This window comes from Leuresthes tenuis, unplaced genomic scaffold (genome assembly GCF_036924035.1).
Source record: "Leuresthes tenuis unplaced genomic scaffold, fLeuTen1.0.hap1 SCAF_4, whole genome shotgun sequence".
Lineage (NCBI taxonomy): Eukaryota > Metazoa > Chordata > Actinopteri > Atheriniformes > Atherinopsidae > Leuresthes > Leuresthes tenuis.
Genome location: NW_027325358.1, coordinates 9079843 through 9106650, shown reverse-complemented (window position 1 = coordinate 9106650; position 26808 = coordinate 9079843). Strand labels below are relative to the sequence as shown.

The following is a 26808-nucleotide window of genomic DNA, read 5'->3' as shown; positions in this document are numbered from 1 at the left end:
CAATGGTTACAATAATCAAAGCATCAAGAGCCTGACTCAGCATCCTCCCACAACTGTCCTTCACAGTTGTTTGAATAGATGATAGATAGATAGATAGATAGATAGATAGATAGATAGATAGATAGATAGATAGATAGATAGATAGATAGATAGATAGATAGATAGATAGATAGATAGATAGATAGATAGATAGATAGATAGATAGATAGATAGATAGATAGATAGAGAGAGAGACAGACAGACAGACAGATAGAAAATTCAAAGCAAATGTAAAAATAATTAAAGAAACTTTATTTTAAAAAAACTTGTTCTCGTTTATTTACACTTTATTACATTACATTTGAATGAATGGCAGCGCTTTAGCGTTTTCTTTTTCTTTTTTTGCTCTTCTCTCACAGTCTGTATGACATTCACTGAATATGGCATTTCTCTAGTCCTTTCCCAGGCTTTCTTGTCTTATGTGGCCCAATGACTTGTCGGAGATCAGTACTAAAGCTCGGCCGACGTGCCAGTGGGTACAGGGTGCCACAGGGATCATCTCGCCCCGGTACTTGCCTACCATTCCCCGCCACACGACCCGTCCTGACAGCTTGGTACGAACGGAGGGACACTCTGCGGTGTTGAGATGGGCCAGTTTCAGTCGGAAGACCGCCTCGTTTGGCCAGAGTCTCGAAGACTTTTTCGAGGTTAGTACTGTCCTTTGCAGATGTTTCAAAATAGGCACAGTCATCACCGAGTGCTTGGAGCACCTCTGCGTTTGATATCTCTCTATCGGAGTCTTGGATATCCACCTTGTTGGCGCAGACCACCAGAGGAACCCTCGGCTGCACGCAATGTTCTGGCGCAGAGGACCTGGTGAGCTTGGATTTAGCACCAAGAATCTCTTTTCGCAGGGCGCACATCTCCTCGAAAGAGCTCCGATCATCGAGGCTGAATACAAGAAGAAAAATATCTCCTGTGCAAACAAACAGTAAAAGAAACGAGTCAGACTTTCTACAGTTATTTTGTGCACATCCAAAATTAGATAAAGAGAATAAAGCAAAGACTAGGCTGTCGAATAAACAAACTTTTGACAATATATTTTTAATTTTCTTCTGCAGGGTAGTGACTATGACTGAGGCAACATGTACCTGTGAGAATAGACAGCCTCCGCTTGGCTGGGAAGTCTCTCTCTCTGGACGCATCCAGGATGTCAATTTGGTAAGTCTCCCCTCGGATCCGAAACAATTTCCTGAGGAAATCCTCGGAGGTTGGGTTGTATTCCTCCACAAATCCGTCCCGGAGGTATCTTCTTAGGATGGAAGTCTTGCCAACCCGTGGCGCACCAAGGACCACGATGCGCTTACAGTTCTGCGGTTTGGTGTAGTAAAGAGGGTCTTTTCGGTGCCCCTGGCTCACATGGCAGTGACGGGTTTGACCGTGGAGAACTAAAGCTGCCAGATGATCTAGTGGAGATCTCTTGCAAGGATGACTTTTGCTCACCGTGGATAGCTGCCCCACGGCTGCGCCTGTGCGCGTCTTATTTTCCTGTTTCCACTGAGTCGTAGCCACTCTAAGTATACCCAGACCTGCTTTGATACCCGATGGATTCAGGTGCTGCGACGCGTTTTTGTAAGCCAGCAAGACTCTGGAGGAGCTGGCGCACTGTCCGTCTATACTATTGCCATGAAGCTGGGAACTCTCGGTGGCGGAAGATTTGAGCTGGTGCGAGACAGGGATGGAGGTGGTTGGTGCGCCGGTGGAGATAGTACCCACTTCCATCGTTCATAGAAGCTCGTGGCCCCTGATTCGGCGTTTATATGACGTTTTGAAAGCTCGTACAAGCTTGTGTTTGGCGAGTTGGTTGATGCCAGTTGTCTTTATATAGACTATCCTCGACCTCGTGATTCGTCCGCGTCATACTGACTGACAGAGAAGCATGTTGTCTCCTTCTGGAGAACACCGTGTTTAAAAAAAAACAAAACATAATGTAGCCTGGTAGCTATAGCTGCAGATCACAGCTTGGTCTGGCTCATGATTTGTCTTTGGCATGTTTGTGCCGATACAGAAATATATATGCTCACATTAATGTTAAACACGGCGAATAGGCTACACTTCTATCAAAAATACATAATTTTTAAGAACGCTCGATACAAGCTTAAAAATCTCCATTTGCATTTGTGCGCATTATCAGTCATACCTTATAACATCTCCTTTGGGATTTGTTTCTATATTCAAAGTGTATATGAAACAAAACAAATGAAATGCAGGGATTATAGTGGCCTAAATGTTTGTGTTTAGTATGAAGCCTTTTGCATGTCTTTTAAGACTTGTATAATAGATAGATAGATAGATAGATAGATAGATAGATAGATAGATAGATAGATAGATAGATAGATAGATAGATAGATAGATAGATAGATAGATAGATAGATAGATAGATAGATAGATAGATAGATAGACAGAAAACGACTCATGTGGACTCTTGTCACTTCGTAGTTTGTAGTCATACGTTGTTACCATGGTAACAACAAGAGGAAAACATAGCAACTGAGCTCAGCGAATGCATGTTTCTTTTGCACTGAGGCTACATTAGTGATTGTCTTGCATTTAGGTTACTACCGGTATAAGAAATGAACCATCGTGAGTCACCGAGGAAGGAGTTAAGATCTCTGAGTCGTTCAGGTCAGCTCCGACCCCGTGTGCTTCTCTCTCACCGCTGTCTCGGTCTTATCCTTTGCTTCCTGAAGCTAAACGTTTGACTATGTTTGAGGAGTTTTACTGATGACAGTAACTACACTTTAAACAGATTACTACATATATGAAAGACTGCCTTTTTCCTTATAGCAGTAGAGAACAGATGTGAACATAATTTCTGTGCAACAGCTAATAAAACGTGTATCTGTGTTTAGCACTTGATACAAGGTAGCTTGTGAACTCCCCTTTAGCAGTGGTTAACCTATACAATGACATCAGATAATCCCACTGTTTTGTATGTATTTTATTTGTATGCTTTGTTTTCATCTGGATCTGTATATATATATGCAGTGACTAACTTAAAAGTTATCCAATAAATGCAGAAATTTGGACAATTTTGGCAGCTTTTGATAGAATGTGTTGTAAAAAGGTATCAAAAAGCTGCAGAAAAAGTTAAAGTCTCATTTTGCCTGCAGTAACTCAGGGCACTTTATTTGAAAAAAAAATTAAATGAAATGAATGTGTGAAGGGAAATATGTAACAAAATAAAAGAAATACAAAAGCCATCTGTCCCTGTGGCCATGGAAACTGCCATCAGGCACTTTGGTATGAAGAGAAATTTACAGAGTTACATAACCATGTCAGTGTTCCAGGTTACTCTCATTGTCTCTGTGAGAAAACACCGGGATATATGCTCTTTATCTCCCTGTCTCTGTGTGGGTGGGAGAAAACACCTCATCTCTTTTAAAAATATAAAAATGATGGAATATATCTCAGGGAAAAGGCAACAGAAGAAAACTCTCTTTTTTTGTAGCATTAAATATGTCATTTTCTCTTTTCTCTTTCAGAGGCCAAAAAAGTGAAAACACCAGAAGAGTTGTCCAATGTGGCCAATAACCCTGCCAATGACACAATCAAGAATAACCAGGCTCTTCGCCCACAGGAGACTGACAAAGTAAACCATTATGTACAGTTTGGTGGAAAACTACATGGATTCTCCTAAAAAAATGTAAATTAGGTGTGTGGCACATTGGTTTTAAATCTATTTCACATTTAATTAATCATTTTATAAATGCAGCCTTACAAACATAAGCTTCAAAAACACCATCAAAGACCAGACCTCATGGATTATGTGCATCTGACATCACCAGCTGATAAAGTAACACATACTGTGAAAGGCACTGAGGAACATCCTGTGAATTTGGATCTACAGCTTCTCAACAACACAGGTTCATTTTATTCCTTTGCCTTCTTGGACATTAACAATTATAAGCCAGCAAAAAGCTTGATCCACTTGTAACTCAAATTAGATATTTTCCAAGTAAAAAAAAGGGGTCGTTCAGGCTAAAATATATTTATATATTTTTCTGTCCTTGTTCATCTTCTCTCAGGACCTGAGGGGCTTCGGTTTGACGATCACGGGATGGTTCTTCCACACAGCATCCTGGGTGGCTTAGAAGATTTTAGAAGTTATCTCCAGACTAAAGGAGAGACAGATGTAAAATTAACAACTGTTTAAACTGGCTACCATTTCGAAACAGAAATTATTTGACCTCACTGTATTGACTGTAACAGTTTTCTCACATCATCTCACAACTAGTTGGTGAAGCGAATACCAAAGTCCTTGAGAGATCTGACATCTGAGGCCACAGGGAGGCCTTCCATCAACATTGTGCAAAGAGAGATCTCTTCAGACCAGAGAAACTTCCAGAGTAATGCACTGCAGCAGTGGGATAAACACATGAAACATCGCAGACTGCAGCAGGACCTCTTATCCTGTAAGCAGTTTAGGGCGTTCAGTCGCCTGCATAATTATTCCTGTACAGCCTGCACCAGCGTACTACCACAGGGGTCCTCATTGGAAGAAAATGAAAGATTTTTGTTGATTTTTTTTCCCTTAAAAAAGTTTTGTTTCAAATCTGCATTAATGTGTCATCTCTGTCTATTTCATGGTAAGACTTGCTCGACAGGCCATTGGAAAACTTACTGATGAACCAAACAAACCATTTCAGAGAAATTCAGGAGCAGAAGGAAATTCTCAGCCAAGTCATGCCACTAATCCACTCTGGATATGTATGAGGCACACTTGCTTTTTCTAGACTACAACATTTTTTTTAAATCTCTTCAGTTGTTCACTCGTGTGTCTTTTCTTCTCGAGGGCTATCGTGTGGGCAGTGAGTTTTGGAGTCTCCCGCAGCGTTATGGAGATGAAGTGAGTGGTATTACAGCGACTCTGACTCAGGCTGAGCTGGGCCGACAGAAACCAGTCACCCATGTGGGAATACCCAACAGCATACGCCAGGAATTAGGTACAAACAGACACCTACACTGTGTCCCACTTTGTCTCTTTAGATTTGTTCATGACCGTGTTCCCTCTGAGTGTGCATTTACCTGATATTCAGAAAATTGCTCTGTGAAAGGACATTTTAGCTGTAACATTACAGTTTACCAAAAAGCTCAAGAGATAAGATTATCTTCAAAAGGGGAAATTGCAGCATACATTGGATGTGTACTCGTTTTTCTAATTTGGAAAAACTCTTTCACAAACTGACTTTCAGTCTCTCTGTAGACAAAGTGAATTCTCTCTGTGGGATATGTTTCATGTGCTAGGAATCAGTTCTGCTGGGACAGTGCATCCAGCTTCTCGGACTTGGGACCAGAATGCATACCTTCAACACCAGTACCAGGAGCAGAGAGAGGTTTTGCAGAACTTGGACATCAAAAAGCCAGTAACACAAATTGTATTCAAATTTTCAACTTTCAATGAGTATTGCCTCAAAATTGTTGAATTTAATATTTTTCAGATGAATATAACCTATATTTATTCCATAGGTTTGTCATTTATTTCAAACATCAAATAAGGATTTTCTAATTAATCATTATAACAGATAACTGAAATTATTCATGTCAAATTGGTCTTTGGTGGCTCTAAGAACTGTAAAAGTATTTTTATACACACTTTGAAGTGTTACATTAGATATTTTTTTCCCACACAGACAGTTAATAAATAAGTTTTACGCCCACTTGAGATGATTTATACAGAAGCACAGAACAGATAATTTTGCTTTCTCAAGACCATGGAATAATCATGGAGAATATGGATATGACTATCTAGCTCATTTCATCGCAACTGGTTACAGCTTTTTATGATCACTGTCATCATTGCATGAGAGGATGCATATATAAACTCTAAATCAAGGCAAAGACATAGTAAAGTTGTTTGATGCAGTTATTATAGCGGACAGTATCTTCTTTCATAAAAGGAAGATGTAGCTTTGACCATGGCACACTTCTCTGCTTCAGCCAGCAGCTTCTCAGATCAATTCTAAAGGCAGATGAAACTGATTTGAGGCTATCCCTTTTCAATGTAGGGCTTTCACAGTCATGAAATTTTAGAAAAAAATGCAATTAATGATATAATTGTCCATCTTTTATCACAGAATAAGCCTAGTGTAATAATGATGGTATGTTGGAGCATCAATTTAGCACCAAATTTACGTCCACACATATATTTGGATACCAAACTAAACTTAAATCAGTTTTTCTGAGCATCTTTCTTTGTGTTTTTGAGCTAATTTACGAATGCTTTAGTATGAGTCACCCTGAATCATGAAATATATTTATCATGTTGAGTACAAGTGTTTAGGTTTGAGCTGTGACTCAAAGGTCTGACCTTGTGTGTCACAACTACTGCCTCAGTTCCAACTATTGAATTATCTGAAATATTTCATATAAAACCATAATCCACTCACAGAAAACATTTTTCTCTTGTGCACAAAAACTCAGTTCAAGCACGCTCAAAACAAAAACTATTTTATAATTGGACCACACAATCCTCTGAAGCCGCTCACACCCCAGGGACACTCTGTCTCACCTAGCTCATATTCACTCTGTATCTTCACAAACAGCCTGCCATCATCCAGCCTTGGGCGCACTGTTCTGGATTTTCTGTGCAGGGAACAAACTCCAGGATATGTACAAGGCTTACAGTCCTCACACAAGCACACAAGTACACACGTCCATGGAGGCTCACAGGAAAAAACACAAACCTGCACACCTAAAACTGCTGCAGATATGCTGTTATACAGTTCATTGTCTTTTATCACCTATTAAATGGTCATTCAGTGCACACATACATATTAAGATTAGTGAAGCTGTCCAGCCCTCCCATAAACACCAAAGAGTGTTCACATGCACGCAAAAGCAGAACAGGTACAGTTATGAAATCCAGAGCGTGCCAAATCATAAGAGTAGCACTTCTAAGATCTGTGGGACAACTGAGCCCAAGAAAAGGGACAGAGTCTACTTTAATGCTCCCTCTGCATTACAATGACTCCATTAGCAGCGTCAGGGGATTCTGAGTTAAACACGTATGCATAAATTTGCTTCTTAGCACAGCCAGTTCCCATTTAATCCTATTAACACCCTAAGTAACAGGTGCTGATTATAGGTAGGTTTATTCAAATTCCTTCTTCTTTTTGTGGTCTCAGCTGGCATCTTCATCTGCCATGTTTCACTTTCCTCTGTCTCACACACACAGAGGAAATGGGTGCGGTACGTTCTGTTGCACAGCTGACTAATGTGAAGCTTACGATTTGGGGTCTGAAGTGGCCTCTGACTTAGAGAGTCTGAGACAGATTGTCCTGTCTGACTTTACATTGACTGCTCCACTCTGCTCATCTTGAACAACTGGATGGGTAAAAAGTATTGAGCAAACAAAAACCCAAACAGCTGCACTGAAATAGGTTGAATGACGCTGTTTGTGTAAGGTTGAACTGGACTGTCTGAGAAATTGTGTGTCCCTCATTGCCAATATTCATATGTTTAAAGGTTTCATAACCATATTAATTCAGTCTCTCTGGCTGTCAAGACAAAATTATCCATTGATGTTTGACTTAAAACAGGTATTACTGAAATAACATAAACTAGAATGTTCCATTTTAATAGAGAAACATAGATGATAGTATCCTTTTGAACTTCCACTTTGTTTGACTTTAATTACAGGACATCAGTGGACTGGAAGTAATTGGCTCTGGAAAGCTAGACGGTTTCATTACAGTGCGTCGAAGTCCCTCATTGGAGAAGGAGGAAGAGGAAAAGGACCACAAGCAGATGAAGGAAAAGTTGTAAGAAATACTTAGCCTCTCTGCCTTGACAATTTGTGTATTTACCCCACTTACAAACTTAAGTGGACCTTTATCTAACCTAAATACAGTGTTTGGTCAAATAAAAAAGTCACCCTGGATTTAACCAAGCAAATAGGTAAGAACCTTCCATTGTAAACGTACTGCCGTAATTAAGTTATTTAACTCTAAGTGATGCAGTGAGTACTTTCTCCTTCCTTCGCAAACTGTGGTGGTTGTGGGAAACATGTTCCTCTGCTCCAGAAGGGACAAATTATTAGTCTGTATTAAGCAAATAAAACAGGTAAGGAGACTCTCAAGAGTCAGAATTTCAAGAATTTGATTTAAAAAAATTAATGCAACTCTGGACAGAAATAAATGTGTGGGCTTATCAAAATGATGCTATGACAAATATATTATATGTGAGAGTAAGTGATGTCCCCATTTTACAGGCTTTAATGAACGCAATCTGTATATCTGAGCAATTTATTCAATGGTGCATTCAAATCAACCCAATAAATACATCAGGAAATGATATGTGGTCCCATTGTTGATAAAATCATCAACTGTTGTTGTTTCCTGTCAATATCCTGAATATTTTGTCATTCTAAGTGTGGTTCAAATAGGCATAGATTACTATATATCTGTGCAGAGTTGTCTGTGATGTGTTAAAGTTATACAACATGTATGATCACGTAACCAATGTTTCCAAGCTTTTCACTTTGATGACAGCTATCTGACACAAAGTAAAATTAGATAGAGAGACAGAGACTGGATGGAGCATCTTTATGCAGGACTGTCATGTGTAGGGAGGTTATCACATTTCAGCTTCAGACCTGCAGGGCTTTGGAAGTTACATTGCACTGAATTCAGTTGATTTAAGCAGACAACTTCCTGTTGCAGAAGCTCTGATAATTTTTTTGTGTGTCAGTAGAAAAAGGTCTCTACCGTGTTATAGACCGGAAAATACTGTATGAAAGGATGTCGGATTCACACAATTGAGAGTTTTTAAAATCAGATGGCTTAATGCAGTCGTAGTCTGAAATCTCTTTTTTATTGTCCCTCCACAGTGATCCACTCGCACAGTTTGATGACGTTCAGGGAGAAGCTCTGCTCATTCCTGCCTTGAGGTTCTGTGGTGAGCTTGCTAGTTGGACTGGAAACTCCACTTCTAGCCAGGTAGAGATCATTTTTACACAGTAGGTTTGTCTGCAACTACATTTCTTAGAAAGACAGACCTTTGGGACAAGCTAATTTGCTTGTTCTCCAGGTTTGCAAAACCTTTTTTGATAATTCAATGTCGTATCCACTTCTGATGCACCACCTCCATCAGTCGAGCATCAAGGTCATATCAGATGTTTCACTTATCTGTTTCCTCCAATTGATGTTACCATAACGCACAACAGTTTCTCCAGAACATTCATATTCTAATTCTGATAAACTTTTACATAGAGTTAAGCTTTTATTATGGAAAAATATTGATCAGGCTGTTGACGTCAGACTAGATTTACAATGTGGTTCTCCACCACAATGTTCTTTTTTCTAACTGACTTCTTTTTATTAGCAGCAATCCTTTATTTGTTGATGTTGTCTTTATGTCTTAAAGCAATGTTTCCAGATCTGTGATGTTAAGACTAAACACATGATTGTCTGTCATTTTTCCTGGATGGATTTATTAGGGGGAAGTAGGAATCAGTGCCACCATAATCTTTGAGGCCCAAACTGGAGAAAAAGCCACATCCCACCTGGAGCTGCACAATGAGGGCAACACAGCCATCTTTTATGGCTGGCAGCCGCTTACAGTGCCACACAGCTTTCCTCACCTGTCTTCACAAACAAAGACTATGCATTTCTACTTCAATTCCTCTTCTGGTAGAGATGCAAACAAGCAACAGTTATATGTCACACAGTGTTTGTCTGTATGGCAGCCCCTCATATCACTCAGCTAGCATTCAACCTGCCTTTTTGCTTTATGACTTGCTTCCCCTCCCATCCAGGTGTGATCCGTCCCGGTGACACCAAGCGGGTGGAATTTATATTTAAGTCAGAGAAGCCAGGTATCAAAACTGAACTTTGGCAGCTCAACACCCATCCTGTTTTGCTACAAGGGGCCGCTATGCAAATCAAGTTGAGAGGAGTGGCTCTGTGCCAGGACAAAACTGCAGATCAGAGGCTTTACATAGAGGTAACTTTACAGCAGTGTTTCTCAATTCCGGTCCTCATGACCCACTGCCCTGCATGTTTTCGATGTTTCCCTCCTCCACCACACCTGATTCAAATGATCAGCTCGTCATCAAGCTCTGCAGTGGCCTGATAAGCAGCCATTCATTTGAATCAGGTGTGGTGGAGGAGGGAAACATCGAAAACATGCAGGGCAGTGGGTCATGATGACCGGAATTGAGAAACACTGCTTTACAGAGAGCCAACAAGGTCAATGGATAGGCTATATCAGGAATACCCAGATCCAGTCCTCGAGGGCCACTGTCCTGCAGGTTTTAGATGTTTCCCTGCTTTACACACACCTGATTCAGAGGAAATGGAGTGCTTCAAAAGATTGTTAAGTTCTGTGCAAGCCTGCTAATGATGCAATGATCTGAATCAGGTGTGTTGAAGCAGGGAAACATTTAAAACATGCAGGGCTGGAAGTGGGTATCCCTGCTCTAGATGGTAAAGAAATATAATCAATATAAATCTGCGTATTTTGAAATCATTTTCCTTCATTGTTTCTGTTGTGTGTATGAGCAGAAAAAGTTGGAAAAGATAGTTGTGGGAAAAACATGTCGGTCGATTGTGTACGAGGTGCTCCGGAGGGTCCACAGCCCCAAAAAACCCAGCTCACCTGCTGAGCTTTACATCACTGAAGAGCAACAGTTCAAGAACAAAAACCCCAAGGTATAGATATACCAGTGGAAGCATCTTACTTAAACTTTTCACAGTATGGCTTCAATTTGAGATTATTTTCTTGTTTTAATCCTCCTTGTTTGCACATTGATCACTGAGGAGACCATTTTCATGTAGCACTGATGTGTCATGCATTTTTCCATGAGTGTTTATTTCAGACTGAATCTTAGTCACAGCAGCTGATTCATTGTGAGATGACCTGTAATGGAACCATTCATTGTGTAGTTTCTTTTGACATTTGGGCTGTTGAGCGAGAGTGTGATCAGCCCGTGAAGGCTGTCTCTTCCTAACGCAGCCTTTAAGATTGCCCTCATTCATCTAGTATTCCACAATTATATTATTTCAATGATAATTTATAGGAGCTAATTATATAATCGATCGTGACTGCTAATATCTAAAACCAAACTAACTTGCCTCTTGACTGTAGAAAATAGGTTATGTTGATGTGACAGTATAATAGAAACAATGCTTTAAGTGGGTTAATTCAGAGGCTGATAGTCTCCCAGTAAATATGAGGCATGACTCTTTAAAAAGGTTTCAGTCCCAGTTTTCAATATACTCAACAGGGTATGTATGAAAACACTATCAATGGTTATAAAAAGTAAAAAAGATTTTTTTGTAAAAATTATACCTGTTATTATAGGTCATCTGATTTGAGATTGGAATAAAGGGGCTATTTTTTTCATATAGTTAGATTTGCTATGACAAGATATTGTGATGATTGCTGCTGTTGAAGCCTTTCACGTGCTCACGTTTTATGTGACACAAATAGTTAGTCACTCCTCCTTAGGTTTATAAAAGAAAATCTGATGTGTATCATAATGAGGATAACTGTGAAAGGAAATGATCACCCAGTAGTGTGATGGTGGTTTCTGTTAAGTGTTGAGTTTGAAAGTTCTAAAGGATTTCTGTATAAATTTGCATAAAACATCATTAGATTTTTAAAAGGGGGTAAAGAGAGCTCAAATAAACAAATGAGAAAACATTATAATGTGGGATTTTTTTTAAGTTAAATTTAAAGCTAAAAATATTTGAATAGCTTCAACTCTGAGCTGTTTTTTCCTTGCAAGAGCTGAGATAAAGTTCCAGAGTGTTGCGTTTTTAAGATCTTTTGGCAGAAATCTAATATATATACATATATATATATTTGCATAGCTCTGTCTTTTTTGGTTGTTTTTAATTGTAAATGTAATTGCAGTGATCGGAAATATCAAACAATGGCTCTACAACCGTTTGTATTTTTAGCAGCCTTTATAGTTTCTCTTATGTCCTAAGCGTGAGGTGGTACCAATTGAAAACTTTGGTACCTGATGTCACTACATCCGATTTCCATTTTTTTTACAGAACACAAAGTCCTTCAGTTGAATCTGAATCCTGTAATGATGTATCTCTGTTAAATGTTTAATTGGTCACATTTAGGCTGTTTCTTTTGTTCAATATTTCTGTGGATGGTCGTTGATTTGTGCAGAATTTTTGAAACATTAAAGACATTAAAACATCAAACCTTTTAAAAAGGGGCTTACATTCAAAGATTCCACTGTTTTGCTACCCCAATCTGTTAAACCACATCTCTGTTTTAGTTGCAGTACTTTGATCAGCCAGTGCAAGACCTAAAGAGACTGTGGAACGAAGTGAATCAAGCTTGCACCTGGGATCTCTCTGTTGACACACTCCGACAGGTAGTCACATGTTATGTTAGGTTGATTTGGGACTTAATGATTATTGATTTATACAAAGAAAGAACACATTACTCTAACATTAGTTAGATAACTCAAAAGTTTAGTTTAGGGAACCTTTTTAAGATTGAATGTATAAGTAATTTCATATCATGTTGATGGATGAAAGACACAATATAATGCATTTTTTTCATTATTTCCTGTACTTAAGGTTGTGTTGTCTCTGCCTGATGAAAAAAAGACTCTGGACTCCCCCACAAAAGAAGAGAGTCTAGCCCAGCTCAACTCTGTGGTTCTGCAACTTTCTGAACCTTCTGAACTGAAATATTGTCATCTATCAGCTGTCACTATAGGGTAAAGCATGGATACTCATGATTCATGCATCATCTTCAGCACACAAACTCATATTCTACAGTTGCACAGTGATTGTAGCAAGCCTTTATGTTATGATTGTGTTTGGTGCCCTCTGCAGGCAGCAGCTGTGGAAGCAACTTTTGGACACAATGGCTGATGAAGCTGCCAGGCTGAGAAACCTGTTGGGCCTCCCAGAAAAAGAAATGCATATTCATACAGAGTGTGAATCCATGATCTCTGACGCTGGTGAGACCCACATATTTTGACTCTATGTAGTGAGTTATGCCCATATTACTTAATGTCAAATTATTCAAAATAGCGTCACCTCTCAATAATGGCATGGTATCTAGGTTAACAAGTAGAGTGATTCCATGACAAATCAAGAACATATAACTGTTTAAAAAATACAGGTTTTTAAATTCAAGTTCAAAGTAACAAAAGCAACTACACCTCTGATCACTGACTCATAAGTTAGAAAACGTGATCTTTCAAAATGTCAGCTGTGATGCATAGATGTTAGTGTGTTGGTGTTGGACTGGATGTGTGCAAAGGGTGTAAGGAGATGACACATGAAGATTAATCTATGAATGCTTGTGTACATAACAAACCACTGGCTGACAAGAAGCCCTTCTAGAGGGGCTGTTTCTACAGGGTTGATAGAAGAGGATTATTCCATCATTATAATGATTCAAAGATTTAGCATAAAGTCACATGAATCAGGTGGTCAAGTATACTGCTTGACCTAAATCCAAAATAAACCCTGTTGGTGTATTTAAAAGAGAGGATGAGCAACACAACCCTCTAAGCAAAGGTTAGTCTAATTTGTGAACCTCTAGTATAGTCCATGCTATGAAGAATTTGTTACCAAAAATAAATGTGATCATGCAAGGTACTGAAAAAAAAGAAGTATTCTAAGCGATGAAAGTGGACTTAAATTTTTCAAATTCAGATCCTACTTTTTCTTTTACCAAACATGTCTAAACTGTTGTTGTTTTTCAAATTTCAAATAAGCGGAAACTCTCTACTGTTTAATGCAGAAGTACAGGAATCCAGTTGTGCTTGCGCTGTTCTACTAATTTGTTCTGCTCACTACTATGTCACTGCATCTTCTGTGATTGATGATACAAACAAAGAAGACAAGAATGAGAAAAAAGCAGAGACTGCAGCTAAAGAGGAGCAAAGCCTGTTGAGATCCAGATTTAAAGATGACAGCAAGGGAGAGTTAAAGCCACCAACGAATGAGAATTCCCTGGAGGTGAGAAGAAAATGTTCTGAAACATAGTACAAGAGAAAGACACGTCTATGTGCATGTGTGTCTGTGTGTAGCTGATTAACTATCATCAACATAGAGATTGAGAATAATAAGTGTTTTGCTGAAGAGTGGCACCAAAAGCAAAGACTTGTGAGCATGAATGAAATATGTTTTGCAAGACATGAGGCATCTCTTCATCTGACAGCTGATCCAAACTTGAGTCATCTTCATCACTTCAAAAAAGCTATCACTTCATCTTTCATTCATATCCCATTCAAAGGGTTTCTGATGTCTTGCTACTATTGACTGCATCCTAACTTGGCCGCATACACAATTGCATACACCTGCAGTTCTTTCGGCTAATTCGTTTGTCATATTTGTCAAATTGTATCTGTACTGGTGTCTGAAGGTTTTATAAAGATTCTTACTTTGGGCAACTTTTTAGCAGACTATTAAAAACTGTTCACTTTTTGTATATGAGCATTTGTGGGATATCGGTGTGTATACATGTTACACTAGAAATTATCAGTATAAAAACCAACCCCTTTACTTTCAGTTTTCCCCACTAATGTAGATAGTTTTTCCCCCGAGAGAGACTTTTTTCCAAGCTTAGCAATACACTGTGTCAGTGGCCATTTCTGTTATGGTAAAGAGTGACTAGTTTAATGAGATAATGAGAACTAAGTATCACCAGTACTCATTGTAATGCTTTGCTTTTCTGCTCCTACCTACCATGTGGCCATCTGCATTGTACCCAATCCTACTTGCAGATCTGAATATAAGGTATTGATAGAGTTGTTTGGAGATGACGCGCTGCTCAGCCTACCTCAATGCTCTCTCCTTTAATGGTTCTTCTCTCCATTGTCCACCGTGACAGGCATTTAGAATTGGACCGGGGCCACAATTTTTCCTGCTCATATTTTGCTGAGTGATTTTCTCCTTTGTGTATTGTCTGAGTCATAGGTAGGGTACAACCTATTACTCAGATGTTACCATGGAAACAGAACAATGTGTGAAAACGTCCACCTGCTCCTGGACTGTGTCCCATCGTGTGAATTCATTACATCTGTACCATTCCAAGCCATCTGTCAAAGATGCAAACATAGATATTTGCTATAGTGCTGCATACTTTTCAGCTATCTTTGTTGCTAACTCTGATCATCCTTCCATAGGAGAGTAAAAAGAGGGGGAAAAGAAAAGATGACACAGGGAAGCACTCTAAAGAAAAGCTAGGAAAGGAGTCTCCCTCACTGACTGATACCTGTTCAGAAAGCATCATTCAATGGCCATCTGATGACCAAAGTGTAGACTCAGAGAGAATACACTTTTACACAAGGATTCTGCATAAAAAGGCAAGTAATTAACTTTCAGCTGAAGTACATCAATGTGAAATTTAGTTCACTTGTGCAATGTTCTACTTGGATGACTCCTAAGAAAAAGTAGAAATCAAGAAGGCAGGACAGGGTCTGCTGAGTGGCTCTATGCAGTCATGTTATTCAAAATATGCGGCTCAGAAAAGGTCTTTGACTTGTATCAAAGCTAAGTAAGTTGTGATAAACAGCATCTAGCAATGGATTTTGAGTTTGGAAGAGTTTGCTATTATTTTACCAACTAGTTAGTAATGTCACTTTTGCTCTCTGTTTTAACTGCCTTGGACCTATCGTAATCTTTTTTTTTTTTTTTTTTACCTGCTGCCTGGACATTGTATTTTGCATAATAATGCATTATGATATTTACCCCATCTGGAAAAGAAATTGGGGTACAAGCTGATGCCTTAAAATAACCTACACGAGAATGCAGGATATCAAGTGTTAAATAATATCTATAATTTAAAGGGGTATGATCACCAGATGACTGACTGTTTCCCCCTGAATCTTTAAATAAAATGTATGCCCGAGTAAAAGGGCAAAATCTAATTTCAGTGTAGCCTACATGTAAACCTATATGTCTTTGTTCATCTGGTAGGTTTATGCTCTCATGGAGGACCTAGTGGACAACCTCTGTGGCCTGGTGGATGAGATTAATGTGGGAGACGGACAGGACACAAAGCACTAAGACAGGAGAAGCAGGCACACCCATTTACAACCAGATGTAAAAAAAACCCATATCAGATAAGATGTATGCCTTATTTTGCTGTGAAATCAATAAACATTTTCTTCTTCTGTCCTCTCATCAGTGGGTGCTGCTAGGTTAACCACAGACAAAACAGGAGACATGCCCGCCCAGAAATGTTGCAACTTCAAGCAGTTTTCCAACCTCCTGAGCTACCTATGACCTACTTTCTGATCACATCTGATTCTTCTCTTTGGATGTTATATATTCAGTCTTCATGATTTTAAATCTCCTGCCTTTTAACGTTAAGGATCGTCTTAATGTTAAAGGGTTCTAATCCATTGTCACGCATGGAGCTAACAGGGCTGATACAGTGACTCCTAAAGTTCATAAAAGCTTCCAAAGTTCAAACCAGTGACCTTAAAGGATTCAAAGAAACACTAACCCCTTAAGGCCTTCAGAGTTTATTGAGCTGTACATGGAATGAAGTGAAGAACTCAAAATTTCTTTGGATGCAGGATATTTTAAAGACTCTCATTCAAAAACCCACTTCTCTGATTATTTACTAATTCCAAACCTTTTCTCTCACTCATCATGGTATCAGCAGCTTGTCCAATTATAATCACTTCCAGCTCTATATAGACCAACACAGTGATGCCCGAATGCCAACCTGGAGGCTTTAAAACCACAGTTTAAAAGTTGCTGGGTGATATCCAGTTGGTGACTTCCTTTTCTGATCATAGCTCGAAAGATGGTTTAAGTTGTTTTCAGCAGTTGGCGGTATTGTGACTCTTCTGTGGGTTGGGAGCATGCAGCCCTGCTCCCGCTCAGCCTTCCATCCCCTAACACGGCTTTCTGCATCCGGTCATACTTTTTATTCTTTTGACAAACATGTTGAGCATGTCACATTTATGTTTTTCTACCTATTTATTTTAGATTCTGTTCCTTGTTGTTGGGTGTTACAGCTTGTTGAACATCCAGGTGTTAAACACACACTTTTTGGAATCAATAAATATTAAATAATTCGCAATTTTACATTTGACTCTCCAGTAGAGCGGCCCCATTACGCCACCACCAGGGGTCTTGACAATAAAAAAATGAAACCATAATCTTAAAACATGTTTAACTGTAAACTGTACAGCCAGAAAAGCCTAACTTAACTGGTATTCCTGTTTAACCTTTGTATAAAGATAACCCACCTCTCCATATTAACAAGAGTGATGAACCATGAACTGACATGGTGCTTTGCACCGTCACGTCACAGTAAGAGGGTTCCCGGTTCTAATCCCACCTGGAATATTTCTGTATGGCGTTTGCATACTTTTTTTCTGGGAAAAAAAAATCCGCCAGAAACGTCTACTACAACGATCTGAATATTTTGAAAGATTAAACATGTGATGTTTGAAAATACACTGTGCATCATAGACAACAGAAGTATGTCGGGTTTGTATTAAGACAAGCTTTAAAAAATGTTTGTTTGTAATGCAAACGTGAAGAAAAGGTATGAAATACTCTGTACAGTTCGAGATCGAACAAAAAACCTTGTATAATCAATTAAAAGGTCAACATTAGCTATATTTTTGGTTAACGTGGGGGAAATGAAGTGCAATACTGTGGAGCCACCTTCACTGAATGGGTGCACGCTCCTGCGTATAGGAGTAAATTCTGTGGCGTTGATAACTATCCTGGCAAGACACCGGCTCCATTTCAGGAGTAGTTCCCGGGCTGTAGAGCTTTGCAAGGCTCCAAGTTTAAGTCGCTCTCAATATTGAGTCAACTAAAGCCACGGCGCTGTGAAAATATGCGGACATGGATGACTGGCCATGCTTTAGTTAAATCTAAACAAAGCTCTCGGTCTTGACCATTTTCCAGTAGTCACCGGAAACTGCAGCTACTTCTATCAACTCGGATGCAGTTTAGTATAATAATATGCTATGATTTTATGAAGGTAGAAATTAATTTGTCCAAGCTCCCTGGGGTTGTCGGTGTTTGTCACAATGCAGTTATTTTTATCTGTAGCTTTGTTTCTCTTTACGCACGACCTTTCTGAAACCTTGCGCTCTGACAAATGCGCTTCCCGATGCGACGTGAGCTCGTGTCCGAGCCCGAGCTGCCCCGGCGGTTACGTTCCGGACAGATGTAACTGCTGCCTGGTATGTTCTCCAAGCGAGGGGGACCCCTGCGGCCGCAAGAACGACCTGCCCTGTGGGGATGGCCTGGAGTGTAAGCTGCTTGCCATGGAGAGGCGGCGAGGCTCCAAAGGGGTCTGCAGGTGTAAAACGGACTATGAGGTGTGTGGAAGCGACGGGAAGACGTACGGTAATGTGTGTAAGATGAAAGCAGCCAGTCGAAAAGCTGTCCAGAAGGAAAGACCTTCAGTGAGCCAAGCGCACAAAGGACCCTGTTCGTCTCCAGGCGCAGGTAGGACTGCTTTAGCCCGTCAGATATAGATGAAAAATGTAGTGATTTGCAAATAATTTAAATAATTTGTGAAAGCAAACAAAAGTACTATTTTTAATTTGGTTTGATTTAAAAAAAATATTTGCACCTTTTTAATTGAATGATGCTAGAAGCACGTCTCCAACTTCACCTCTTTTTCACAACAGCATCTAAGAGTTAGGAAAAGGAGCACTTTCTTTTGTTGATTTAATGTTAATGTCCGTGGGTGACAGGTCTGGACTGCAGGCGAGAATGTTTAGCACATAATCTCTTTTTTATGCTCATGCTATTTTGATATGTGCAGAAAGGAGCTGGGCACTGTTTTCTGAAATAAGCAAGGCCTCAAACATCATCTGGATGGCAGCATATATTTCTTAAGAGAGTTTAAATCCGTAATAAATTGGGTATTAATTTAGTTTACTTAGTTTAATTAATCAAGCATTTAAAATATACAAAAATGACAAAGAAAGATACAAACAAAAATGGGAAATAGCAGAAAGTCCGATGGACTTTTTATGAAGCTTCTACCCAAAAACATCAATACCATAGTTATCAGCTTATACATCAACAGTGACTCTTGAATAACACTAATAATACACTTTCCCGAAAATTAAACCTAAAAATGCACAACAATACATGATGAAAAATAGTCACAAAAACGGTCATTAAATGTTCGTGGATGTTCTCAAACCTATTCCATTCTTTAATGCCCATATATGTTCTGAAGAAAATTTAACAAGTAGTGATAGGAAAACTGCTTACCTAGACTATATTTGCAGATTTTGAGGTACATGTGCACAAATGCACTCCAATACCATTGCAAATACTGGCTTTATAACTGTGTACTGATGACAAGCTGAATACTTCTTCTCCTCTTTGACCAAGAGGATGCAACGCTTTGATTTTCAAAAGGATTTTCACATGGTCACAGTCCATGTTAAATGAGCTTGGGACTGTAGTTTTCTGAAGTGTTCCTGAGTCCATGCATTGATTTCTACCTATGGATCATGTCTCTTTTGAATATAGCACTGCCCGAAGGCCCAAAGGTCACGACCATTCAGTGTTGGATTTTGGCCTCGTCCCTTGCAGACATTTGCATGGATACCCAGAATATTTCAATGATTCTACATGCTGCATCTCTTCATAGTTGTGTGAAGAAATTTCATTCTTAAATTGGTGAAATAGTTGCCCACAGATGCTTCTACCTTTGCCAATTTTCCCCTCTGAGAGACTCAGCCGGTCTCAGGTGCTGTTTTTATGCCCAGTCATGTTACTAACCTAATTAGGTGTCCACTGTTCAACACCACTGGGGTTTTTTTCTATTCTTTTTAAAGCATTGCACATTGTTGCAAGTCTTCTTCTTCTTCTTCTTCTTTTTTTGAGACATGTCTCTGGCATCAATTTCAAAAGAAGCACATGTTTAAAAAAAATATACACATACATATTATTTTGTTAGAAACTATACATTTCATATATATTGTTTGTACTGTTTTCATTTATGCTACATTAAGTTTCAAAGATTTGAAAATCATTGCATTCTCACTTTTTTTCTCAGGTGAGTTTACATGCAGAAATCTACATTTTAAGGACTGAAATTTCAATTCAATCCTACAGTCATGGTTGTGAATGATGTGCTATGTGTATGTGTGTGTATCCATGTAAGTTGTCTGTCTGTATTAATGCAGTGGGTTCTTCATGTCTGTATAGGTCGTTCCCTGCTCCGTTCCAGCAGCCCTCGCTACAAGTTCAACTTCATCGCTGATGTAGTGGAGAAAATAGCGCCTGCTGTTGTCCACATTGAACTATTTGTAAGGTGTGAAATGTGTGAGCGTGTGCTGTTGAGTGCGTCGTAGTCTTAATTCAGAGATATCAGTTTATCATGTGTGGCACAGTGATGTTTGCTCCCTCTATGCATTGAAAAACTAGAATGAAATTTCTTTTGTGTAGCATCATGGTTTGATTTCTTGTAGAAAATGTTAAAATAACAAAAAAGGTATTTCTTAGAAAAAAATGTGGCCCCACCAGTCTGCTGCTTTATCTTCTCTGTCATGGCTTTAGGATATTGAGTTCTGCAAATTAAGCCTACTTATCTGTATGCCACACAGGACAACCAGAATGTGAAATGAACAAAATTCAGTTTATTTTTCCTTCCTCTTTTTTCTCTTCAGACATCCTCTGTTTGGTCGCCACACCCGTCTTTCCAGTGGCTCTGGTTTTATTGTGACCCACTCAGGTGTGATTGTGACCAACGCTCACGTTGTAACCACGGCTGCAACGGTGACAGGGAGGCCCCAGTTGCGTGTTCAGCTTCATGACGGGGATGCGTACGAGGCAGTGATTAGATATGTAGACAGGAAGGCAGACATAGCCACTATCAAGGTCAATCCGCAGGTGAGAACATAAGCACTGATCCAGAAACTCTCACCTGTGTCTTTATCAAAATGATTAAATAAAAAAAACTACCTTAAAACTGTTTTTTTAGGCTTCCGTGACCCTTGGATAAGCTAACATGAAACATTCTGACAGGTTTTTGCACCAAGTTATGACAGCTTCCTGCTAGAAATTCATAGGGCTAGCAGGAATGCTTTCATAAACACTAGCTCTGTGACTCACAGACACAGCACTGATGTGTGTATTCTCACACCCACATCTGACATACTTGGACTGTTTTGTAAGCCATAAACTCTTCCTCCCTAATATTTTGCATTCATTCATTGTACTCTTCTTTTAAACTTCTATCCATTTCCTCTTGTATCCTTTTTAATCTTCACTGTGTCTGTCCGTGTGAGAGCAGAAGAAGCTTCATGTGCTGTCTCTGGGCCTTTCGGCCGATCTAAGACCAGGGGAGTTTGTCGTTGCCATCGGCAGCCCCTTTGCCCTGCAGAACACTGTGACCATAGGTATTGTCAGCACAGCACAGAGAGACGGCAAAGAGCTGGGCATCAAGGATTCTGACATGGACTATATCCAGACTGATGCCATTATTAATGTGAGCACACAGATACATACACATGCAATACCAAAAAAACACTACTTTGATTCTGTATAGTCATTTTGATAATTATGTAATGTTTGTTCTTATGATCGTTTTTATGTCTCATCTTTCATATTTGCGAGAAGTATGGCAATTCTGGAGGACCCCTTGTAAACTTGGTAAGTGATGTAAGTAGGTTTTTCAGTGGACTAGTGAAAAATAGATTAAAATGATCAAAAGTACTAAGTCCCAATATTCTAACTCTGTTTGACCTTACCAAAAGAACTTAGCCTCTATGACACTGGTCCACTATGTTCTTCTGCCTAAATAGTTGCCTTTGACCTGTGACCCTACTACAATTAGACCTCTGAAGCCTCACTGCACATAGAAAGCAGTCAAATTGTCTTTTAAATCTGAAATACAGTATATTAGCACATAGTATGAGCTATAATGTTTTATAGACCACCGTGCAGATCTAATTATTCTATATGGTAGACCTGTATAGGTAATTCCGGCGTTGTTTTATGTATTATGACACATACAGTTAAAACAAAATAGACAGCGATAGTTTTGGAAACCTCCCAAAGTGGATCATGAAACTCAGTTGAGAAACTATTTTGTCAGATGTAGAATAATAAATATTACAAATTCACTGACAAATATCACTACTATTGCTTCTTATTCTCCTGATACTGCTATTACTGTTACTCATGACTAAAAATTAGAATAATTAATGTAAACAAAAGTTGCATTTAGACGGAACACTTTCTAACAGATGCAGTCCTGAGTGGTATACATAGAGCCAGGGAGTAGGAATGAGTTTAACATTGGGGCGGACACATAAAGGTAACCTGATAGATATAAAATCATTTTTGGGTAGAGCAGAGTTCCATCTTTCAAACCAGAATTTCTTCATCATGTATCATCTCAGAAAAAATCTCCACATACCACCATTATGATTGACATGAAAAAAACATTGTTAGACGTGTCGGGTTTAGGAACAAGCAGATGGTGAGCTGACTTGTGAATGTGGAGCTGAAGGGGTCTTCCTGGACCCTCTTGAAGTAGAAACATGGAGCAGAGGGACTAGGGCATTGACTGACTCCTAGTAAGGTATGGGAACAAGAACAGTAGAGGCGTTAGGGACAGAAAAGGGACAGAGACAAGAACAGGTGGAGCATTGTCTACAGACCTAAGCATCGGTCGCTGGGGCAGGGATGCTGGGACTGAAGCTGGAGGGACTTCACACTGAGAATTCTAAGCATCTGCAGACCCAGGAACAGGGGACTGGTCCTCAAACCCCCACTGTAACATGTAGGTGAATTACTCTAGCTGTGGTCCCATCTCGAGCTCTCACCTAACAAGGAAGGCAGCTAGTGAGCTTGGGATCATGGTAGACTTGCTTCTTATATAGGCCTAACAGCATGCTCATCAAGTCACCAAAGGTAATGTAATTTGGTAGCGCAGAGGGGCGACAAATGAGCCAGGCCTGGAGCCTCACCTCTTTCTGGGATGTTTTTCTTGGAGGCTGCTCAGGGGTTGGCTCCAGCTTGAGACAGGCAGACAGCGGGCTGGCCTCAGTGGTGGGAAAGTGGAAAGCTGGTAAGTCCTTTTTGAGAGTCGCAATGATTTACAGCTTCTTTGTCATTTGCAGCAGGGTCAACAGCCTGAGTCTGCATAACAGAGTCTTTTCCACAAGGGAATAAACCGCCTATGGGTTACATCCATGGGGCTAGATATAGCAGCCTGCCAAAGGTGGAGTTAAACTCTGCTACATCCTGGAGAATGGCTGGGTTGTCTGCTGGGTCCAAGTCTGGCAAGATCATTCTGTCACAGTTAATGGTTGAGGAAGGACCCAAATGCAGGACTAGGCAGGATGCTGTCAATGAGGGAACAAAAGTTATAGCAAAACAAAAAGTGCTGTGGAGGCCGGTTAGAGGCAAACGGGACTCAACTGACACAGACAACAGAACTGAGGGGACAAATTATGATGAGGATCTTGCACTTAACAAAGGAAACTGAAAAGAAACAGAAACTGCCAAATGCAAGGCAGCTGTGTGGCAATTGTAAACTAAGATCAGATGACCAACAAGGACAGGAATTGAAATGGGGCAAACTGTTCAAAATAAAACAGGAAGCAAGATAACTAATCACAATCAAAAGTCAAAACCTGAGTACAAAAAGCCATAGACCATGACAGTATGAGTGTTTATGTGAGGGGTCGAATGAGAAAAACATTGTAAAACACTTTTTAGAACCTAGGTGAAGATAAAACTCTCTCTATAACATCATCTTTTTTTTTCTTTCAGGATGGCGAGGTCATAGGCATCAACACTCTGAAAGTAACAGCAGGGATATCCTTCGCGATCCCTTCAGACAGGATCAGCCGTTTCCTGTCAGAGTCACAGGCCAAACACAGCAAAGGTTAGGGTTTCAGTCTGAGCTCAGCTCTTTTTAAACAGTAGTTCCTCTTCTTAATGTATAAATACCTCCTATAAAGCCATAACTGTTTAGTATTTACCATTATTTCTTATCCTGGCTGTGACAGAAAAGACAAGACTGCAGAGAAGACGAATGGGAGAACCACAATCAGATGAAGGTGAGAGCTGCTGAAGCAGCATTCTTCATGTAAATATTATGACTGCTTTAAGTCTTGCTAAAAATGGAGGTACTACTTTTGTTTTCAGAGCTGCCAGAAGTGAGGAGATATTTTTTGGGCATCAGGATGATCACAATCACCAAAGAGTGAGTTGAAACTTCCACTTGTACATTGTTGTTGCATGCTATTAGTTTTGTGTATCTCAAATTACCATCGGTGTTAACGTGTATCGTGTGTGCCTCAGGCTAGTGGCAGAGCTTAAACATCAGAACCCAGACTTTCCTGACGTCAGCAGTGGGGTCTTGGTGCAGCAGCTCATACCAAATGCTCCAGCAGAGAGGTGTGCTTACACACATGTAAAATCCAAGCACACATATACACACACACATACAAGAACTTTTGTTAGAAAATAAGCTCTTCAAGGCAGAGTTTATCAGCCATATTTTGTTGTTGTTTCAAATGATTCTGGCCATACTGTGATTCTATAACTTGATGATTTGATATATTATAATTCTTTATTTTCTTATCATATATTATTTGGTGTTTAACACCTGTGCCTCAGTCATCCCTATAGAAAAAATACTTACATGAGTTTCTCTCCTTTTCATGTGTATAAGTGGTGGTATCAAAGCTGGTGATGTTATCGTGAAGCTGAATGGACAGCCGGTCCAGACCACTAAAGACATCCATGACATTCTGCAGAGCAACAAGCCACTTCTTCTTGAGGTTCACAGGGGAGACGATCACTTACTGTTCCACATTCACCCTCAGCATTTGGTGCATTAATGGCTCAGATCATTTGTTTACAATATAAAGAATTTTCTGCTGGTAGTCATGAATAATCTTCAGTTATTAAAAGAAGAAAACAGACAATTCCTTTTCAGTTTTTATCAGTACAATGATGTTTGTTTTGTTTTTGTTTTTAAGTACATTTGTTTTATATATATTTGACAGGTATGGCTCTGTACGATACTGAGAATACTGTTTAGTAGATTCTGCTGCACTGTAAGTTGAATGTGGTTCAACATAAAAGCTTCAAGAGAAGTGTGTGCACAGTGGTGTGTATTTATCTGTCTGGTGTTTTCCAGCAGCTGCTGTCCAGCAGGCAAATTTCTCACCTCTGTTTATGTCTTCTCGTCCCTCCTCCTTCCTCTCTGGCTTGGAAAGACATCCTCATAATTTAAACAAATCCAAGCCAACAAGCAGAGTCGACACTAGCAGAATGAGCAAATCCAGTTACTGGAGGAGTCACTTATACTCCTCTCTTATGAAAATTCTAATGTGTAACATTATCATGATTCATGAAATGCTCTCTAACTTAACAACTGAAAATCCTTTTAGGGCTATTTGGGGCCACTGTGACAACATTTATCTTGTTCACATCTGCTGAAGAGCACAATTAAAGAGAATCAAAGCTGACCTAGACAAAGTCTCTATGCCTTGACATCAGTGCTGTTTGTAGTTTGTTTACACAGATTTCTCCTCATGACCCTGTAACCTTACTTGAAGTGGCACTGTACCTGCACAGTTCATAAACCAGACTCAAACACACAAACCAACCTGCTCACATAAACAGAGCCATGTTGCGCCATGTTACTGTTGAAACAAGCTGATAAAACCACTGCAGACAAATTACACACAGGAGGAGTCTTCTTTTAAGTGGTTGAGGTGTGTGTGGTGTTTTTAATCTTAGCAAACGCAGAGTGCTTCTATGTCAGTGAAGAGCAGACACAGCTGTTTATCCTTATAAAGACAAAACTTCACATCAAAACTGTGTCAGTGAGCTCACACCAAATGTAATCATCTTATTCAAATACACGGAAAGAATACTATGATAAAATGATAGATATGTCTCTTGATTATACTGTGGATGAGCTCAGACTTTGACTTCAGTCTTTGACTCAAAAAAACACTTGATGTGTTGACATTCAAAAGCTAGTCTGTGTACATCGATCCATTCATTCTATACCCACTTAATCCAGTTCAGGGTTGCGGGGGCCTGGAATCCATCACATCTGGCATTGGGTGAGAGGCACCCTGTGTCAAACAAACACAACTGATTATTTCTAAAGTGGCCACTAGATGGCGTGTTGAGACAAAAAATTAGCTCATGACGTGGCAATAGTTCAGCTGCTAAAATTCATAGTTTATAAGACCATTCCATATGAAAGGAAGTTTAAATATAACTCTGGTTTCTGACTGGGTAATTAAGTTCTTAAAACTCCAGCCAAGCTTTTTACATAGAATAACTGTCTCTCACTAGTTTTAGTTTTCCTATGAAACCTTTAGACAAGTCTGGGTTGATGTGCAGACTGTCCGCAGTGCTGGAAACAGTGGCTCTGCAGTCCAAACCTCAAGAAAATGAATCAACCAACAAACAGAAAACAAAAAAAATTTTCACAAAACAGTACACATTTCAAAACACGACAACAAACAATAAATTATAAATTCATATATTTGAATCTTTATTTAAAAGACACACACAAATCAATGATTTTCAATGACCAATCAAATAGCCTTTAGAGCATTTTACCAAATCAAAATTTCATTATTTTATTCCGGTAACACACTCAAAAGATTTGTGTGTAATTTCTTACTTACTTTTAAATACACTTTTTACTTCTTACTAACTTTAGAATACTAATTGTTGTAGCTTGTGGAATTGATTGATAAGAATGTCAACAATTCTGTAACTCTGTTTGCTATGGTTGAAAAACTCACAAATCCTCCTAAACAGTTAAACCCAGACCTCCTCTCCACTG

At 39.4% G+C, this 26808-nt stretch overlaps 3 protein-coding genes across 3 annotated transcripts; 2 read left to right on the top strand and 1 right to left on the bottom strand.

Moving 5' to 3' along the window:
* Window positions 1-446: 446 nt before the first annotated feature.
* Window positions 447-16112, top strand: mycbpap (mycbp associated protein). The gene is made up of 19 exons (XM_072384446.1): window positions 447-686; window positions 3525-3631; window positions 3755-3905; window positions 4068-4174; window positions 4277-4454; window positions 4634-4749; window positions 4835-4985; window positions 5287-5405; window positions 7681-7802; window positions 8870-8978; window positions 9479-9671; window positions 9797-9984; window positions 10545-10691; window positions 12281-12379; window positions 12588-12730; window positions 12849-12976; window positions 13864-13985; window positions 15155-15334; window positions 15948-16112. Exons 1-19 carry the CDS (start codon window positions 626-628, stop codon window positions 16035-16037), a joined length of 2511 nt encoding a protein of 836 aa, XP_072240547.1. The 5' UTR covers window positions 447-625; the 3' UTR covers window positions 16038-16112.
* Window positions 1084-1846, bottom strand: LOC140305146 (uncharacterized). The gene has a single exon (XM_072383907.1). The coding sequence runs from the start codon at window positions 1759-1761 to the stop codon at window positions 1084-1086; it is 678 nt and encodes a 225-aa protein (XP_072240008.1). The 5' UTR covers window positions 1762-1846.
* A 1708-nt stretch (window positions 16113-17820) lies between the features above and the next one.
* Window positions 17821-25666, top strand: htra3a (HtrA serine peptidase 3a). Its single transcript, XM_072383776.1, has 10 exons — window positions 17821-18455; window positions 20181-20286; window positions 20642-20864; window positions 21268-21462; window positions 21594-21626; window positions 23757-23871; window positions 23996-24046; window positions 24135-24192; window positions 24291-24386; window positions 24664-25666. Exons 1-10 carry the CDS (start codon window positions 18032-18034, stop codon window positions 24830-24832), a joined length of 1470 nt encoding a protein of 489 aa, XP_072239877.1. The 5' UTR covers window positions 17821-18031; the 3' UTR covers window positions 24833-25666.
* The last annotated feature ends 1142 nt before the right edge of the window (window positions 25667-26808 follow it).